Source organism: Chelonia mydas, chromosome 6 (assembly GCF_015237465.2).
Source record: "Chelonia mydas isolate rCheMyd1 chromosome 6, rCheMyd1.pri.v2, whole genome shotgun sequence".
Classification (NCBI taxonomy): domain Eukaryota; kingdom Metazoa; phylum Chordata; order Testudines; family Cheloniidae; genus Chelonia; species Chelonia mydas.
Genome location: NC_051246.2, coordinates 111,719,833 through 111,740,774, shown reverse-complemented (window position 1 = coordinate 111,740,774; position 20,942 = coordinate 111,719,833). Strand labels below are relative to the sequence as shown.

Genomic DNA, 20,942 nt, shown 5'->3' with positions numbered 1-20,942 from the left:
CCTTAGAGACTAACCAGTTTATTTGAGCATGAGCTTTCGTGAGCTACAGCTCACTTCATCGGATGAAGTGAGCTGTAGCTCACGAAAGCTCATGCTCAAATAAACTGGTTAGTCTCTAAGGTGCCACAAGTACTCCTTTTCTTTTTAGTAATAAGTCAGCAGCCCCCCCATCAGCTCCCCAGCCCCGCCAATCAGCGCCTCCTCCTCCCTCCCGATCAGCTGTTTCGTAGTATGCAGGAGGCTCCGAGGGGGAGTGGGAGGAGCGAGGGCACGGCAGGCTCAGGGGAGGGAAAAGGTGGAGTGGGGCAGGCCTGTGGCAGAGCCAGGGGTTGAGTAGTGAGCACTCCCAGACACATTGGCAGCGGTCGCTCCAGCCCCGGAGTCGGTGCCTATACAAGGAGCCACATATTAACTTCTGAGGAGCCGCATGTGGCTCCGGAGCCACAGGTTGGCCACCCCTGCAATAGAATAAAATTGTATGGCGCAATTCCTGCATTGAGCCTGCTGACTTGCATATGAACTAGATCATGTCTTGATTTAAATGATGGGGAATCCATTACAGTCCTTAGTAAACTATTCCAATGGTAAGCCTGAGAATATCACCACTCCGCAGGCTGGCTATACGGCAGATTTTCAAATCCTGTAATCATTATTACTCTTCTCTGAACCCTCTCCAATTTCTCAGCATTCTTTCTTGAACTGTGTATACCAGAACTGGACGCAGTATTCCAGCAGTGGTCACACAGTGCCAAATACAGAGGTAAAATAACCTCTCTACTCCTAAGGAAATGTCAGGCTCTTTGATCAGTATCACACGGGGTGCTCATTTGCAGTGGAGCATCCACATCACCATCCAAATTTTTTCAGAATCACTGCTTCCCAGGATAGAGTACCCCCTTCCAGTAAGTATGGCCTATGTTCTTTGTTCCTAGATATATACATTTAGCCATATTAAAATGCATACTGTTTGCTTGTGCGAGCTTACCAAGCAATCCAGATCGCTCTGTCTCAGTGACCTGTCCTCTTCATTATGCCTCACCCCCAATTTGTCACTTGCAAGCCTGATCAATAATTTTATGTTTTCTTCACCCCGTCATTAATAAAAGCATTAAATAGCATCGTGCCAAGAACTGATAGTTATCGGACCCCACTAGAAACACACCTGTTTGATGATGATTTCACATTTACAGTTACCTTTTGAAACCAATTGAGTAGCTAGCTTTTAATCCATTTCTTATCTTTTTAGTTTTCAATCAAAACATCATGCAGCACCATAACAAAGTCTTACAGAAGTCTATTACATCAACACTGTTTATTAACCAAACTTGTAATCTCAAAGCAGGATATCAAATTAGTTTGACATTTGCCATAAACCCATGTTGATCAGCATTAGTTACATTACCCTCCTTTAACTCTTGATTAATGAAGTACCATATCGGCAGCTCCATTATCTTACCTGCATCTATGTCAGACTGACAGGCCTATAATTACCTGAATCATCCCATATACCCTTTTTAAATATTGGCAGAACATTAGGGAAATTCCAGAAGACTGGAAGAAAGCTAGAGTTCCAAGACTTTCTGGAAATCAGTGTTCATGGTCCAGAGAGCTCTTAAGCCAGCTCTTTTAAAACTCTGGTGCAAGTTATCCAGACCTGCTGATTTAAAGATGTGCAACTTTAGTAGTTGCTGTTTAACATCCTCTGAGATATTAGTGGAGAAAATAGAATAGGGAAGAGGTTTGTTAAAAAAATTGAAGGCCTTTAACTCAGAACTGGATTTGCTACAAAGCATTTTTTTTTATGGGGTGCTCCTTAAATCAATCCAGAAACTCAAGCAGGTGCAATCTGTAGTGGGCTGTTAAGCAGTGCTTCACACTGGAAGAAAAAGACTCTTGAGCTTCAGGATCTGCATGGGCTGCCTATTGGTTTCAGGATGATTTAAGGAGCTGGTTTTAGTCTAAAGAGCCTAGGACCTTCCTATTTGGCAACGTCTACACTGGGAAAATGCATTGGTTAGAGAACAACGTTAGCGCAAATGTGAAACATGACTTAGCATCTAGAGTAGACAGAAGCAAGCCATGTTTAAAAATGTTTTGTGGTCATGGCTGTGATCAGGAGAGGCACTTGAGTGGAATCCCCCTAGATTTAAAAGTGAGGGGACAGCATTCCCCGCCGGTCTGAAATAGCCAGTCCACTAGTCTTCAGGACAATCTTCAGGATTCTTCTACTTGTTGCGCCTGATGGGAGAGAAAGGAGCATGATGGGGTTGGGCATGTGTGAGGGTGGGGAGTTCCGTAGGGGTTGAGGTTTGTTGGCAATTGTGGGAGTTTTCTTGTTCTTGCAATGTGTGTCAAGGGTGCAAAGGGGAATAGGGAGGTGCTACTTTTTATATTTGTATAAATATTTGTAGAAACTGAAAACAAACCTGCAATTAAAAGTTTTACTTATTTCCTTAGCATCAGGAGAACTTTTATTAGGAAACAACAACATACATACATACATAATTTATCTGTTGAGGTTACAGGGACAAACCATCCCGATGAGTCGAAAGAATAGTAAATATGGCAGGCGACCAGCTTGGCTTAATGGTGAAATCCTAGCGGATCTTAAACATAAAAAAGAAGCTTACAAGAAGTGGAAGTTTGGACATATGACCAGGGAAGAGTATAAAAATATTGCTCGGGCATGTAGGAAAGATATCAGGAGGGCCAAATCGCACCTGGAGCTGCAGCTAGCAAGAGATGTCAAGAGTAACAAGAAGGGTTTCTTCAGGTATGTTGGCAACAAGAAGAAAGCCAAGGAAAGTGTGGGCCCCTTACTGAATGAGGGAGGCAACCTAGTGACAGAGGATGTGGAAAAAGCTAATGTACTCAATGCTTTTTTTGCCTCTGTTTTCACTAACAAGGTCAGCTCCCAGACTGCTGCGCTGGGCATCACAAAATGGGGAAGAGATGGCCAGCCCTCTGTGGAGATAGAGGTGGTTAGGGACTATTTAGAAAAGCTGGACGTGCACAAGTCCATGGGGCCGGATGCACTGCATCCGAGAGTGCTGAAGGAATTGGCGGCTGTGATTGCAGAGCCCTTGGCCATTATCTTTGAAAACTCGTGGCGAACGGGGGAAGTCCCGGATGACTGGAAAAAGGCTAATGTAGTGCCAATCTTTAAAAAAGGGAAGAAGGAGGATCCTGGGAACTACAGGCCAGTCAGCCTCACCTCAGTCCCTGGAAAAATCATGGAGCAGGTCCTCAAAGAATCAATCCTGAAGCACTTACATGAGAGGAAAGTGATCAGGAACAGTCAGCATGGATTCACCAAGGGAAGATCATGCCTGACTAATCTAATCGCCTTTTATGATGAGATTACTGGTTCTGTGGATGAAGGGAAAGCAGTGGATGTATTGTTTCTTGACTTTAGCAAAGCTTTTGACACGGTCTCCCACAGTATTCTTGTCAGCAAGTTAAGGAAGTATGGGCTGGATGAATGCACTATAAGGTGGGTAGAAAGCTGGCTAGATTGTCGGGCTCAACGGGTAGTGATCAATGGCTCCATGTCTAGTTGGCAACCGGTGTCAAGTGGAGTGCCCCAGGGGTCGGTCCTGGGGCCGGTTTTGTTCAATATCTTCATAAATGGTCTGGAGGATGGTGTGGATTGCACTCTCAGCAAATTTGCGGATGATACTAAACTGGGAGGAGTGGTAGATACGCTGGAGGGGAGGGATAGGATACAGAAGGACCTAGACAAATTGGAGGATTGGGCCAAAAGAAATCTGATGAGGTTCAATAAGGATAAGTGCAGGGTCCTGCACTTAGGATGGAAGAATCCAATGCACCGCTACAGACTCGGGACCGAATGGCTAGGCAGCAGTTCTGCGGAAAAGGACCTAGGGGTGACAGTGGATGAGAAGCTGGATATGAGTCAGCAGTGTGCCCTTGTTGCCAAGAAGGCCAATGGCATTTTGGGATGTATAAGTAGGGGCATAGCGAGCAGATCGAGGGACATGATCGTTCCCCTCTATTCGACACTGGTGAGGCCTCATCTGGAGTACTGTGTCCAGTTTTGGGCCCCACACTACAAGAAGGATGTGGATAAATTGGAGAGAGTCCAGCAAAGGGCAACAAAAATGATTAGGGGTCTAGAGCACATGACTTATGAGGAGAGGCTGAGGGAGCTGGGATTGTTTAGTCTGCAGAAGAGAAGAATGAGGGGGGATTTGATAGCTGCTTTCAACTACCTGAAAGGGGGTTCCAAAGAGGATGGCTCTAGACTGTTCTCAATGGTAGCAGATGACAGAACGAGGAGTAATGGTCTCAAGTTGCAATGGGGGAGGTTTAGATTGGATATTAGGAAAAACTTTTTCACTAAGAGGGTGGTGAAACACTGGAATGCGTTACCTAGGGAGGTGGTAGAATCTCCTTCCTTAGAGGTTTTTAAGGTCAGGCTTGACAAAGCCCTGGCTGGGATTATTTAACTGGGAATTGGTCCTGCTTCGAGCAGGGGGTTGGACTAGATGACCTTCTGGGGTCCCTTCCAACCCTGATATTCTATGATTCTATGATCTATTATACAATTCTCCTCAATGCTTTTGACAGTTAATCTACTTCCAGCAAACATTTCTCCTGAATTCAACTTATTTTCTCCTGCAGTGAAATCAATATGAAAACTAAACTATTTTCATCTGCCAAGAGCGGTAATCTATACTGCACCCATCCCTGGGCACCTGACCTGTAAACCGTGACTTGACAATTACTCCTGTATCATAGCAATGGATTGAGGTTAGAAGCAAAAGATACAATTTCCCTGCAAGATTCCGCAGAAGCTAGGTTTTCAGGACAAAAGCTATACTGATCCTTATGAAGACACTAACATCTGAATCTAAGCAGGAGAGCCAGGGTGGACTTGTAGGTAGAACCTGGGAGTTAGAAGCCCTGGCTCTGATGCTAATTAACCCTTGCTGTGCCTTCCTGTGTGAATCAACCTTTCTGTGCCATAATGAAATACCATAATGTCCAATATCCCTGGGAAGTAGGTGGACTCAATATACAAGTGCTTTGAGATACTGGGATATTTATAAATGCTAAGTATAATATTGAGGGCACAGATATTGTTTGAATCCTCTTCATTTGTGTCGTTCCTAGGCAAGACCTTCATCCAATGTGCAAATGAAACTTCTGTACATTAGCAAAGAAAGGAGTACCATGATATCACAATAGCAAATGATAAAAACATATGGATCAGACCAATGGTCCATCTAGCTCAGTATCCTGTCTTCCACCAGTGACCAGTGCCAGATGCTTCAGAGGGCATGAACAGGAAGGGACAATTATTGAGTGATCCATCCCACTAACTAGTCCCAGCATCTGGCAGTCAGAAGCTTACGGACACCCAGAGCATGGGATTGCCTCCCCGACTATCTTGGTTAGTTAGCCATTGATGGACCTATCCTCCATGAACTTCTCATTCTTTTTTGAAAACAGTTACTTTTGGCTGTCACAACAGGTTCCACAGATTGACTCTGCATTGTGTGAAGTACTTCTTTATGTTTGTTTTAAACCTGTTGCCTATTAATTTCATTGACTGTCTGTCGATTACCTGTTACAGAAGGCCAAGATGAAAGGCCTGAGCTGTATAAAGAAATGGGTGATCTGCCCAGCCTTTGTTCTGGTTCTGAATTTAAGGCAGATAAACTTGTAACCACAGGGAAAACCCAGTTGTGGGTTTTGAAGGTGCACCTCAGTCCCTCCTATTCTCTCCCTGTAGCACATAATAGTCTAGTCTCCTGTAGGTTGTAATACTTCGGCCACATTTTGGTTTTTGGGTTTAGTGTGCGGGTGCTGGGTGGTGTCCTGTGATATACAGGAGGTCAGACTAGATGATCTAGTGGTTCCTTCTAGCCTTACACTCCAGGACTATGACTCTGCACTAAAACCTACAGAACCCTAGGCTGAAGTTGGGGGTGACCTGTTTGCAATAAGGTAATATATCTTACACTGGGAATGTCTTATGTTGTACAGTGCTCAAAGCGCTTTGATGCATGTGTATGATGCTTTGAAAATAGAAATTGTGTTCTTTAATGTACCAGCCCCCATCATAATGTCTGGCCCTTCTGGCCGTTGCTGGGTGGTATTTCATATGTATGTTTCTCCAACATCAAGAGGAGCTCCCAGGATGAACAGACTCCCTTTTCTATTTGTCAGTCATAATAATTGAGGCTCTGAATACAGTAGTTTGAAAAAAGTCTAGTTTATTGCACTCGCTCAAAGCACAACAAAAATAAAACAAAATCAAATGTACCGAAATAAAGGAAAGTAAGGAGGTTAAAAGTGTTTCAAATTACCACCTGGGTTCAGGTTTAATCAAATTACACAAAAAAATCCCATGAATTTAGAAGGGCTTTCAACACCAATTAATATTAATGAACAAAGCAAAGTACAGTATTATGTGGTGTACAAACAGCGAGCAAGCTCGAGCCATTACCAAGACGACTTTTAAAAAGTGTAATAAAAGAAGTGTCAGTATTAAATAAGACCGTTGTATCTGAGCATCTGGTCCTTGACAAGGAGTGGGGAAGATGTCTTGTCCCTCCTCTGAACTGCCTGACTTGGGAGCTGCCACAAGATACTTTTAAACTGAATTTCCACTTGCCAAAGGGTTCTCCAAACATGCTTGTATAAAACAAACTGAGTATCTTCAGAAGCTGAATCCACTACAGTGCAGTGCCCGGCAGACTAAAAAAAGAAACTCGGTGGCAGTCTCCATATATAGATGAGAAAGAAATCAAAACAGATCAGCTGTCAAAGGGAAACAAATCTGACCTCTCCCCAATCACCCCCGATTTAAAAATCAGACAAACCAAGTCAATAATACACATGCTATATTTAAAAAAAGTGAACCAAGTTAGTTCTCTCTCTACAGTCAGATTTACATTTAAACCTTTCACTGTGTCTATTCCAAACCAAGCGCAGAATGAGCAAGAGCTATTTTGAAAGAGATCAGAGGTTAAAAGGAAACATGTCTTTTTCTATGCATTGACTCCCAGGTTCTCAATACTGAATTCTCTCTCCACATCTCCTGAAGCTGGCTCATTTACAGCATTGGTTAGCAGCTGTTTAAACATTCTGATGATGTATGAGTTTAGAATGAACACAAAAAAAAATTCTTCTGCTTACATCAGTGAACTCAAGTTCTTTTCATCTACAATTCTAGTCTTTAAAAATGAGGTATCCTTTAGAAAACATTTAGAATATAAAGAAAAATAAACAGCACTGATTAATTTATTCAGCACGTTGCCCAGTTCATTAAACACCTCTGCTGCAACATTTGTTAAGACATTTCAAAATTTAGCTAATGTAGCTAAAAATCACAATATTGTTAAGCACCTCCCCACAATATCACAAACTTTTTATGGGAGATTAGAATTATATATAATTCTATCAATTGCCATATTTTTTTTAAAAACTGTCTGAATTTGGTACTTTAAAAAATGAGTCCATGCCATAAAGCACTGGCTACAGGCACAAATACAGTGCATCAGGTACCAGGAAAGCTGCCTCACACAATCCTGCCAATGTACCAGAAACCAGACCCACAACTTTGCTGCTATTCCAGCCCTGGGCCTCATGGAGCAGAGTCAGTTTCTTGATGGTATGTGGGGTGGACAAATGTCCACCTGAGATTAGGGCAATTTCAAATGTCTCATCTGTGAATGAAACCAGGTATTGAACCCAAGTGTCCAGAGATGGAAGGCTAGTGAAGCATTGGAGATTTTGAAATAAAAATGGTCCAAACAATGTTCATGTTGACACCTGTGCTGTAGAATACATTTTCAGTTCCTATTGGGATCATCTTAAATTCGTACGACACGACAGACAGACGGCATTTCTCTAACTGGAGTTTCAAGTACAAGAAGAAATTGAGAAATATTTAATGTTTCTGCTATTGAGAAATATTTAATGTAACTGAAAGCCTTCTCAAAAGAAGTACATATATATTAGTGTGCATGCTGTTGTAAAATATTCACTTTCATTGCTAATAAGGTTAACTTACAATTATATTTCCAAATGAGCTGCTAGGGTAATACAATTTAACAATTTCAGTATGCCACACTTACTGTCTCCCAAGAAATACTGGAACAAACCTATGAATGCACAGTTTGGGGTTATTTGACAGGTCAGTTTTTTAGTAAAAAAAAAAAAAAAAAAAAAAGTGCTAATATTGCATGTTAAATACAAGTGGCTTTAAACCCCAACGTTCTCTAGCCCTGTTACTGGAAATACAAGCATTGCTCTCTTGTTATTCCACCGCTTCACATGCTTGAGTGCCTTCATATCACTTCCCATTCATCTTCAAAATCATCAGGGTGAAGCAAAACAGAAGTGTCACTACTTTTTTGCAAGCTATGAGAGTGACTGAATGTTTTCGTGAGGCGCTGAAGGAGGTATCCTGAAGAACCAATCGCCCACAGTTCATCTAGAGGTGTCACTGCCAAGCAAAAGTTATCCAGATTTTAATTAAAGCAGTATGTTCCAGTTGCAAACATTCAAAAAGCAGCGTATATTTCACTAATTTTTTCTAACTGGACCCAGGGAAGATTTTCTTTTTTTTTTTTTTTTTTCTTTTTTTTTGGGGGGCAGGGAGGAGGAAGAGAAGAAAGAGTGGGATTATAAACGCTAAATGGATGAAAGAGTCATGGTCAAATAACAAAGAAGCAGCACTTAAAAATAGTATTTATCTTTACTAATTCATTTGAGCACCATCAGGCAGAACACAATAGCTATCATAAGGCCAGTCTGTGAAGGTTTCAGATCATCATGAAGAACTGACTTGCCTGTTAAACAAGACACAGTCCCTGGAATCTTCTTCCAGTAGTCTCCTGCTGGGTTTTTGTCAGTAATGCCATACCGACGTGCTACATCTCCATTTGGACAGCATGCCCAAACAGTTCTTGTACTTATAGCTAGCTGACATGCCTGCAACCCTAAATGGAAACACATGAAGGAAATAACTAAATGCTTTCTTATATGAAACTATGTTACATACCGTTTAATAAGTAAAGCAGGTGAGATTGACGTATTTTTATATAAACCTGTAAATGTCTCATGGGAGACGTCTCTAGCATTAAAGGTACCAAGGCTGTCAAGTTTTCCACATTTCTTTCTTGACCGTCCCCTTGACTTTAAGGCGGTTGCTCAAGCGCGAAGGCAGAATTTGGTCTTAAAGAGTTAAGATGGACATGATAACTTCCTCAATATTATGAAAGTGGGAATAATCTTACGTTTATTTAACTCCCTTTAGCCAAACTGAGCTCAAAGGATTGTGCAGAGTAACTATGTGGATGTATATAATTTCCCCCTTCCCTGCACAAGAGCGGATTCCCCCCCAGCTCGCCCTCCTCCTGACAGAAATGCAGTCATTTCTGGAGTGGAATGTGGGAACTTCTTAAAAGCACACAGCAACACTACTCAGCCATTTAGGACAGGAGGTCAGGAAGAATACTGTATCCAACTTCAACCAAACTTTTTGGCAGGCAGATGGAATTTGTCCAGGACAAGGGGATTAATACATGTAGATTTGAAAAATGAGAAAGTTTTTAATAATAATCACATGGGAGCAGGACCCTGGTTTTTAATCACATTCAAAGACAGAACTTCCAGGTGCACAGCAGGCCCAGACACCTTGCTGAGCACTGCTTTAGTACCATCTCAGAGGGAAGAGTGCACCTCTCACACCTCTGACTGCAACAACTTGGAAACGGTGCAGTGCAGCCTGTTCTACAATGGAAGCACTTCCAGAATCTGAAATTTCTTATCAAGGGGCACTTACAACGTTTAGTGAAAGTGAGACCATATTTAAGAGACACGTACTCAAGTTAAGGTAAGGATTATCTGGTAACCAAATCAGTCTTGTTAATCACAACAATCTAACACGCTTGGCATTGGAACCACTCACTAACAAAAACAGAATTAAAGTGTTTCAGGGATTGAATGTGTGGGAGGAAGCACATAGGAATATTATTGTTATTTTTACCTGGTACATGTTCCCAGTCAGTGCCTACTGGCATTTCTTCTGTAATTCCTATTCGTACATGGACATTCCATTTGCTATCAATTGCCCATAGCATCTGATCATTTGGACTTGAATGAACACTGACCAAGTTTATTCCCACTGGCTAGAAACAAAAACAGTACTTAAAGTCTCAGCCAGTACAACATTTAAAACAGGACAATTCACTCTCTTACAGAGATCTGCTATGGAAGTAATAAAATATGTCAGACTACAGACAAAACAACCAAAAACCTAAACCCTGACAGTTTTCCAAATACGGACCACACTGCATAGTTACCGTGTAAAATGTAATGTTTCCTCTACGTTAACGTGTTAAGGTTGCAAAAAAGGAAATAATTTGGGCCTACATAAATTGATGCTACTTTGTTTTCAAAATCTAATTGTTTTATTAATTAAAAATGCATATTTTAATTTGCAACATCCAAGTTCAGTATTGGATACGGCTATTTATACTTGAGATAGCACAAGTATGCATACACAAGGAGAGGAATCAAACCCCTAGCTTGTAGTGTAGACATAGCTGCAGATACATCACCCACATTTTCACTAGAATATCTGAAATCCTAGTTTCCTGGGAGCCCAAATGAAACATTTCCCTCACTCTATTCCCAGGCATCAGTCCTTACTCAGTGAAGACTCTCACTGAACTCTGGGGAGCTTTGAATGAGCAGGGGGGAAACTTATCTGCCCTTCAAAACCAAATGTTTCTGACTAGAATGTTTGTTGCGTATCATGTAAGGGATTGTTTTGTAGCAAGGTAAGAGTCAGGAAGATTAACAAATGCAAATATAATCTGAAAAAATTGCATATCAGAGCAAAAACAATGCTTCCCTCTATATGAGCTTTAGGAGGGCTCCACTGAACATGACAGATACAGCTTTAAAAAGGTCAACATCTTACAAGAAAATGAGGTATTTACTATCATGTATTTACAATAATTTGTAAGCACCTAGAGTCTAATAAGGGTAATAAGTAATAGCCAACAAGAATTTGTCAAGAACAAATAATGTGAGACCAACCTTATTTCCTTCTTTGACAGGATTACTGGTCTAGCGGATGGGGAAAAGGATGTAGATGCGATATAACTTGATTTTAGTAAGCCTTTTGACCCAGTCCCACGTGACATTCCCATCAGAAAACGAGGCAAATGTGGTCTACATTATATTACTATGAAGTGGGTGCACAACTGGTTGAAAGACCATCACACTCAGAGTATATATATCAATGGTTTCCTGACAAACTGGGAGGATGTATCACTTGGGATTCTGCAGGGGGGTGTCCTGGGTCCAGTACCAGTCAATATTTTCATTAATGACTTGGATAATGGAATAGAGAGTGTGCTTGTAAAATCTGTGAATGATACCAAGCTGAGAGGAGTTGTAAGCACTTTGGAGAACAGAATTAGAATTCAAAATAACTAAGAGAATTGGTCTGAAATCAACATGATGAAATTCAGTAAGGACATGCATAAAGTACTACATGTAGGAAGGACGAAAAAAATCAAATGCACAACCACCAAAATGGGGAACAGGTGAGGCAGTAGTACTACCAAAAATAATCTGGGGGTTGTAGTCGGTTATAAATTGAGTCTGAGTAAACATGATGCAGTTGCAAAAAAGGCTAGTATTCTGGAGTACATTAACAGGAGTATTATATGTAAGACACAGGAGATAATTATCCGACTCTACTTAGCACTGGCAAGGCCTCAACTGGAATAGTGTGTCCAGTTCTAGACACCATAGTTTAAGAAAGATGTTGCCAAATTGGGGAGAGAGTCCAGAGGAGAGCAACAAAAATGATAAAAGGTTTAGGAAACTTGACCTATAAGTAAAGATTAAAAAAACTGGGCATATTTAGTTTTGAGAAACTATGACTGGGGGGGTGGGGGGGGGGAGGGGGAAACACACCTCATAGCCCTTAACATATTTGAAGATTGTTGTTATAAAGATCAATTGCTCTCAATGTCTACTGAAGGTAGGACAAGTAGTATTGGGCTTTATCTGAAGGAAGGGTGATTTAGAAAGGCCAGATATTAGGAAGAAACTGACTATAAAGGGAGTTAAGCTCTGGAATAGGCTTCCACCGGAGGGTGTGGAATCCCCAACGCTGGAGGTTTTTAAGAACAGGTTAAACTAAATCCATCCCTGAAAGGTGCAAGCATTCTTGGCCCTGCCTCAGCACAGGGAGCTGGACTACTTGGCCTTCCAAGGGTCCAGCCCAGTGATTCTATGTTCTCACATGTGTGCTGGGCTGCACTGTCAATGTGAGATACACACAGTTGCAAGCATCTCTGCAGGTACGTAATTTAGGAACACGCACATATCTACACATAGCCCTGTGCCAAACTCAGCTCGTGCACATGTGGACTTGCCTGCTTTGCATTTAACTTTAAAATTCTGTCCGGCTCTCTCTCTCACCCCCCACTTCTTTCCTTTTCAGGCTAGCTTCATAGCGCTCTCTAAACCAGCTATGCTTTTTATCCCTGTAAAGACCGTCTCAAGGTGCCTACTATAGTATCTGCTTTTTGTGACATGCTTTTCATGTAGGCTAAAAGGCCAGGGAAGACTCACAAAAGCATACTCTTTCTCCACTAGCTGGGAACTTGGCCTTTGCAATCTTTAGCTCCTAGGAGATATACCAGGAGAGGCGGCAGGCAGGTCTCGTGCAACATTTCACCTACCAAAGAAATTCTGTGGCATTTCAGGAACCTAAATCAAGCTTTTTTCACTGGAGGTGACTCATCAGGGTGGACATACGATCAACTTGACCAGGACATTTTTCACACCTACATGATATACGCTCTTAAATGCCCTTTAATCTATGCAGAGAACAACACTAAACTCACCCTCTTATCCGGTCATCTGTTTTGTTTTTTTTAATATATATATTTCTAGAAGGCTTTGTATACTTTATACTTATGCTAAACTGTGAGCCATGCTCCCAGGGTACCTTGCTGTAATGCCAATATACTAATAGGTGAACTCAACCTCTGGTCTATGTATCTGTAGAATCTGTCAGAGAAGATGTATGTTGTGTTGAAGCTTGCCAGATATCATATGTGTAATACGTATAGCTCGCAGTGTGTACTAAAGAAGATGGATGATTTTGTTGACTCTTGACCAATATGCCTCTGTACCAACCTATTGCAGTACAGAATATCTCCAATTTTGCTGACTTTTTGTAAACTATTTTCAAAATAAGATAAGCAACTGGTAAGAACTCGTGCATAAGTCTTGGCTAATGTTTCATCAATCGTAAACAACTCCTGTATAAATACAAATAGGCTTGAACTCATACTTTTGAAGCAGCCCTACGATGCAAGGTATTATGCTGAAAACTGCTTCCGGAAGTGGGTAAAGTATGGCTTCTTTTCATGTTGTGCTGTTTTAGGTTTGACTAATAAAGCTGAATGAGCCTGGATTATTTGACATCTCATCAGTAATCTAAATCAAACCCTAACCATTCATTTTACCAATTTCATCCCTGGTGGAAATCTGAGTGCTAAGATATGCACTTGGAGAGATGAGTATCTGCCCTCATAAGAACGTCTTTCCCACCTCCTATTACAGACCTGAAACACATGCTACATAATTGTGTTTGCCACAAGTTAATTACACAACTGAACTCCTGAGTAACTCCTTACCATGGACTTTAAGAGAACCATTTATGGAATCGTAATGGAGATGTAAACTTTCTAGCACATCTTGTTAAACTTTTCCATTGTGTTTGAGTGTAACAGAAAAAAAATCAGACAAAAACATTATAAAAACCATGACACTAACATAGCATTTGCCAACCATCACTGAGTTTGTGTTGCATCCCTTTGCCCATTCTATTTATTTATGCTGTCAGCTCTTTGATACAGACTTTCATGTTTGTGTATTGTACTGCACAATGGGACCCTGATCTCTGTTGCAAATTCTAGGCAGTATTGTAATACAAATAAATAAGATCCCACAACCTGTGTCTCATACTTTGTGAACAAGGGAGGGAAATTAATTTCCTAACTATGAGACTAGTCTACCCTCCATGGGGGGAGGGGGGGAAAACCACACCTTTCCCCATTTATTTCCCTCCCCTCCTCTTCCATCTTTCCTTTCTCTTTCAACTATTCTCCTTTTCCAATATTGTCTTCCTCTTCCCATGGCTAGTATCAATCTTTTTCTGCCTCCATTCCCTTCCTCTCCAATATTTTATTGATATACTTACCATTTTTAAGCCAACAGCCCAAGCCCTACCATCTGGGGCCAACAGCCTGAGCCCTGCCCATTTCTCCTGATTACCCACATTTTTGATTATCCAATCTGGCTCCAGCCCCAATTAGATCAGATAATTGGGGTTTTACTGTATATGTTTATTTTTCCACAAAATATAAAAACTAAAGATTGCGTGGCAAATGGATTTCTGCGATCCCTGATAATGGTAACTAGATAATTGTGCAAGATTAGATGGTGTTCTTTTCCCATTACTACTAAGAAAAGTATCAGTGGAGGTATATAAATCGGCTTATGTTTCAAAGAGCAAAAACCTTGCAATTTTACACTAAAACAGTCAGACAATTCTCCCTAATGTTTGCTCAATTTCCATTAGCATTAATGGGATTTATACACATTTACTGATTGTAAAAGATGCCATATTTGTAATTTGTACAGTGGTTTGGTATTTTTAAAAGAGTAGCATACAAGTCTCCCAACTTTCCTGATCAACAGCAGACATGCCAAAAACTTATTTATAGGCTTTTATGTGGTGCTCACCACGATAGCCCCCAAGTCCCTCACAAACACTAATGAATTTAGCCTTATCACTCCTGTCAGGTAGGGGAGTATCATTTTTACAGATGGGGGCAACTGAGTCAAGAAAAAAATCAATCTATTTCCCAAGATTGCAAAGGAAGTCTGTATCTGAGCCAGGATCAAAACCCATTTTCTCCCAGCTCCCAGTCTTGTGCCTTAACCACACCATCAGTACGTCTTCACCTATTGGGACGGAGGTTCTCCCACTCTTCTCAGATACTGAGACTAAAACAGACTGTGTGGTTTTCAACATTTAATCCAATGTATCTATAAACCATGAATATTTGGTTTTCTCTCTGCGCCTACAAAATCATTTTTTGAAAGCAAGTTTCTGTTCTAAGCATCTAAGTGCTTGGGAAAAATCAATGCTAATCAAACAGTTTATAAATACAAATAAATTAAAAAGGAAATATGTCAACTTCCAAACATTCGTTGCGAAACGACATCAAGAAATGACAAGACATAAAATAGACACAACTGAAATGTTTTTCACTAGCTCAGTAGTTCTACTTAAGTTACCAGTTATCTCAGTAAAAAAAACTGCAGAATTAATCAAACAAGCCTGAAAATTCAAAGCCTGTATCAATCAGTTTAAGTCTTTTTTTTGGCTCCTCTCTCCTGTCACGGGAAGTGAAGGCAGAAAAAAGTTCTCCACATCTGTGTGTAGAGTTCTGAAGATTCCATCTGTTAGACCCTGCTACCCTTGAGGTTCTGCATTACAGCTCTACTCATTCAGATTCAGGAGGACTGAACAGGGCTCTCCTGCCAAAGCCAAACATCTTTAAGACAAATTGGTTGCTACTCAGTGGCGGAAGGCTCTCCATGACTTCTGAGGACTAATCTAGGAGTCTCTTCAGCATGTGTAGCCTAGGCTGGAATCAATCTCAAATCAGACACAAGTGTCCCACATTACCAGTAGATTGGTCTTTTTTGAGCCGTTTCTGTTACCCGGAAGTCTGAATATTGTTCTGGGTTCTATTACCCAGAAGTCTCCTACTGAGTAATGTCTATAATAAGTGTCCAAAGTAAATGAGGTAAATTAAGGAGAGACATACAATGGGGGAGGTTTAGATTGGATATTAGGAAAAACTTTTTCACTAAGAGGGTGGTGAAACACTGGAATGCGTTACCTAGGGAGGTGGTAGAATCTCCTTCCTTAGAGGTTTTTAAGGTCAGGCTTGACAAAGCCCTGGCTGGGATGATTTAACTGGGAATTGGTCCTGCTTCGAGCAGGGGGTTGGACTAGATGACCTTCTGGGGTCCCTTCCAACCCTGATATTCTATGATTCTATGAATGCTTTTAGGGGCATAGCTTCATTACTCAGACATCACAAAGGTGAGAGTTATACAAGTCATCCTAAAGGATTGCCAATAGAGTCCTTATACCACCACATATCATGTATTTTGTGTATGTTAATATTTTACAGAAAAGCCACTATGAATATTTTAGAGAGAGTTTTAAAATATTTTGCTGGTATTATATTTGAATCCTTCCACTTCTAGGTCACCTTAATGCTCTAGCGAAATAAGAGTGTTAAATGCAGGTATATGGTTGCAATAGAAATACTATTTGGATATGAAGTTGTTTTATTTAGTTTTAGTACTTGACTATCAAGGATCAATTTTCCAAAAGGTAGAGTACTTTGGCATGCAAACACACATGCATATTTTTGCATGCAGATCTACAGTGGCACATATAATGACTAAAACTGCATGCACAATTTGGGCACTAAATACCTAAAAATCTATTTGCATGCCCAAATACCAGATTTGCACCTACAATTACAGTAATCGCACTTGAAAATAAAGGGATTGCAATACACAAACGAGTTTGTATGTGAACCTCAGTCCTTAGCATTTAAGCTTCTGAACCTCAGTAAGGTCACCTCCATAGTTTTGGAAAGTATAGGATGCCTCATTGAAAAAAGGAGGTTTCAGAGTAGCAGCCGTGTTAGTCTGTATTCGCAAAAAGAAAAGGAGTACTTGTGGCACCTTAGAGACTAACCAATTTATTTGAGCATAAGCTTTCGTGAGCTACAGCTCACTTCATCGGATGTGGCTAAGTCATTATGCAAGGTAACCTATTTCCCCTTGTTTTTTCCTACCCCCCGCCCCTCAGACGTTTTTGTTAAACCCTGGATTTGTGCTGGAAATGGCCCACCTTGATTGAGAGAGAGTGATCACTTTAGATAAGCTATTACCAGCAGGAGAGTGGGGTGGGGGGAGAGAAAACCTTTTGAAGTGATAAAACACCCATTTTTGTATGGTCTGTGTGTATAAAAACATCCTCACTGCATTTTCAACTTTTATGCATCCGATGATGTGAGCTGTAGCTCACGAAAGCTTATGCTCAAATAAATTGGTTAGTCTCTAAGGTGCCACAAGTACTCCTTTTCTTTCTGTGAAAAAAGGAGGGGATTTTTCAGAGAAGCAAGCACTCTAGATTCTAGTTTCAGCTCTGTTCTACGCTGTCTGTGGTAATGGTCATCAAAGCAGTTTTTTAAAGTGTTAATCCATGTTATTTAAACATTCTTAAGAAGTTTGTGATGCAAATGCCATAATGGAGCCAGTGAACAGAACCCTGCTAATTTTACAAGCCAACACAGTAGTTTCTCTCTCTCCAAAAACTCACCAAAGTAAATACAAGTGACCTTGCAAAGCCATTTATACAGACAGAGCAAAACTATATATTCTATTAAAAATCAGATTATTCAAAAAAAAAAAAGTCTGTAGCTTGGTCTGCCAAATTAGGAACAAATGCTTTATATCGCTGAAGTGCCTGGAATCCCACTCTGCATATAGCTAATGTTTCTAACATGGATGATTAATACACAGAAAGAACAGTGTCAGATCACATTTGGGCCAAAATACAAGCTTTGAAAATGAAGAAGCCTCAGAGAGGGGTTTTTTGTTTTAATTTTTTTTTTTTCATCTTAGCTGCTTGAAACAGCTCACATATTTGAGCACAAGTCCAAGTGGAGAAGCTGAGGTATCCCTCAGGTGTACACTCGTGTTTAACTTTAAGCACATGAATAGCCCCACTGGTTTCAGGAGGACTGCTCACGAGCTCAAAGTGACAGTTATAAGTCCGTTTATAGTATTGGGGCCTTAAGGTATGTCTACACTGCAAAAAACCTCACGGAAGCAAGTCTCTTAGCCTGTCAATTGAGACCAACACGGCTACAATACCACCGCACCCAAGAAATCCTACTGTAATACACAGACACAGCAGGGAAAGGATAAGGTTTGTGTGCTGAACTTCTTGTCTTTGGTGCAACAACAAGCAAAAGACTATGTTAATGTGACTAAAGGCTGAGATTTTAAAGATTAACATTATGAAAAAAATTCCTATGTCAAAAATGTAGCATGAGTGGTGGACCTTTAAAGAAACACAAGTACTGCTGGACAGGTTTTCTTTAAACTTTCCAAAAAACAAAACTCCCCAACCCATTTCCCCTTACATGAACAGTAAAATTTTTGCAATTACCCTTTGAACTAAAAGTTATAAACCTTTAAAAACAGGACCTTATAGTAACCCTGGCATCTCTCTCAACCACAGTTAAATGCATATAAAGAGAGTTGAACAGGTATAGTAAGTATTAACAATGTGTTCCACCTAGAACAGTCACAATGCCTGATCTGGCTATTGCAGAATACAGAAAGTTGGTGAGTAAAATAGATTGTGATTAATCTTCCTAACAAAAACAATGAACCAGGAATCTGTGTCTGTTATTACTAGTCCGATCTGAAAACTAAAAGCAAATGTTGCTCAGAAGATACTCTTGTTCTACAGACTTTGTCCCTTTGAAGGTCTCTCACTTCAGTATGACTAGATCCAGTCCTTCTTGGTCTTTAAAACCAGATGAGTTTAAGCCTACTGTGAAATGAGCTGCACTGACTCTCTCAAGCATCCAGAAACTGGTGCTATAATTACAATAGTGTGAATTTATGCCAGGATGAATCATTTTATATCTGTATCTCTAAATCTTGCATGAAAAACCTCTATTCAGCAAATATTCCATCACACACCTAACTTCAAGCATGTGAGTAGTTCCACTCAAGTCACGGCATGTATTTAAGTACCTTGTTCTAATCATTTTATAGAAAGCTGTGCCAGAGACAAGTTAGAAGTTGAAGATTATCTTTTCAGTTACTTAACCCTGTAAAGAGAATGGTTAAGGAATATTTTTTTGAAAAAGAGCAAGGCATAGATTTATCTGACGGGAAAAAAAATTCACAGACTATATTGGTGAAAATATGTCAAAAGATGGATGCACGGGTGGATACATTTCAAGAGCCCTGATTTGATTTGAAGTAACAAGCAAATGGATATTTGAAGGAGGAATGACTCCCAAACTTCATGTTCTGAAGATATTCATTAAAAATTACTACAATGAACAAGCCTGTTAATTTCAAGGTAAACACTTGCTTTTTGGACAAATAGCTTAAAGAGAAGAAAGTGAAAATACCAGTTTAAGATGAATGTTTTTAAAAGAAACACAAAGAACATCATCATGCACTACAGTAATCTTGTCCCAGAGTCTTCAGGGTATGGTGAAAACATTTTTGATACCAATAAGAGCAGCTATCAAACACATGACAGGCAGCGCATATAATTCCTGCACAGTGACAGCAGCAATAGCTTAAAACAAAAAATACTGAAAGGCTAGAATTCTTAGCAAAAGCAGCTTAGAGTATGTTAATATTGGCTTTCTTGACCGATAGGAAGAGGAAAATTCTGTGTCTCACTGGACAATGGAATCAGTTTGAAACAAAGACTTTTAACAGTTTTTATTAAAAGTGTTGAAAGTGAGAGTGTGTATGTGCGCGCACACGTATATGAATGATTGCCTGCTAATTAAAATATTTCAATTACAGAGATGGTTTCAACAAAATAAAATCCTGATATTAAGGAAAAGCAAATACCTGAAAAGACACACTATGGAATTCTACATCATCTGAATAAGCCACTTTAGTGGGAGCCTTGATATGCTGTATTTAACCAGTTTCATTTATCTGTAATATGCACTGACTAAAACACTCATGTGGAGCATTCCCAAGTCATGGTTTGCCTCCCCCCCGCCCGCCGATTGAAAAAGACAGTCCTCTAAGAAAATCCTCTCCAACATTACTGCCTTGAATAGGTCCCACGTGGCTAAGGAGGGCTGGCCCCAGTTCCTCCAGAGGCTATCTGGACTAGTCTGTAGGTTAGTCAGACACGAGTTACTAGAGAGTGTACTACCTCCCTGGCAGCATTCACAGTAGCACTAGAAAACATCTCTGGGATAGTCAGGCAAAATAATCTATTCATATTGCAAATGAAAAAATCTTAGACTTGAGATGAATGCTTCTGTGCTCCACTGTAAATACTTTAAAGACTAAGTCAAAATTAAAAATTACCCCCAATACAGAAATTGTTAAAAATGACAATAATACTGTAAGATTCACTTCAGAAGACCTCTTCCCAAAATTCCAATTAAAGTTCAGAGTACCCAGTAAAGGCATGACCCAAAATTAGAGTCTGATATTGTGGAGTTCTCAGCACTTCCTGCCATGTGCTGAGCATTCTCAAGACCACTGAAGTTAATGGCATTCAGTTTATTTCATGGGACTGAAAGGGAAGAAGGGAGAATTTGGCACAGACCAACAGATTTACATGCTACATGCTTAACCTTAGAGTGTCATTTTGTTTCTTTTGTCTTTTTGATAAAAAGGTCAAAATACCTGAGGATTAGTACCAGTGAGTCAATCATGTTTCTACTTCATCTGCAAAGAGACTAAGCAAGAACCAATATTAAAGAACCAGGAAGGTACTTGAAAGAAATGGAATCAGCCAATGTTATTTTGTTCTGCAGAAACTTTGCAAAAACGTTGAACAGCCTTACCGGGTCAGCCCAATGGTTCATCTAGCCCAGTATCCGGTCTTCTGACAGTGGCCAGTGCCAGATACTTCAGAGGGAATGAACAGACCAGAGTAATTATTGAGTGATCCATCCCCTATTGTTCAGTTCAAGTTTCTGGCAGTCAGATGCTTAGGGACACCCAGAGCATGGCGTTGTGTCCCTGACCATCTTGATAATTGCCCT

The 20,942-nt window shown here is 40.4% G+C and overlaps 1 protein-coding gene across 7 annotated transcripts in view; it reads right to left on the bottom strand.

Moving 5' to 3' along the window:
* Positions 1-6,225: 6,225 nt before the first annotated feature.
* Positions 6,226-20,942, bottom strand: part of TECPR2 (tectonin beta-propeller repeat containing 2) — a 64,985-nt gene continuing 50,268 nt past the window's right edge. For 6 of the 7 annotated variants that reach the window (XM_043549911.1, XM_027825343.3, XM_037900979.2 and 3 more), the window contains 3 exons: positions 10,025-10,166; positions 8,826-8,975; positions 6,226-8,479 (listed from right to left, as the gene is read on the bottom strand). In XM_043549911.1, the coding sequence (XP_043405846.1) occupies positions 8,322-8,479; positions 8,826-8,975; positions 10,025-10,166 (450 nt within the window). In that variant the 3' untranslated portion in view covers positions 6,226-8,321. Of the gene's footprint in view, positions 8,480-8,825; positions 8,976-10,024; positions 10,167-20,942 lie in introns of those variants that run through there. The other variant, XM_037900981.1, reaches the window with a different exon arrangement.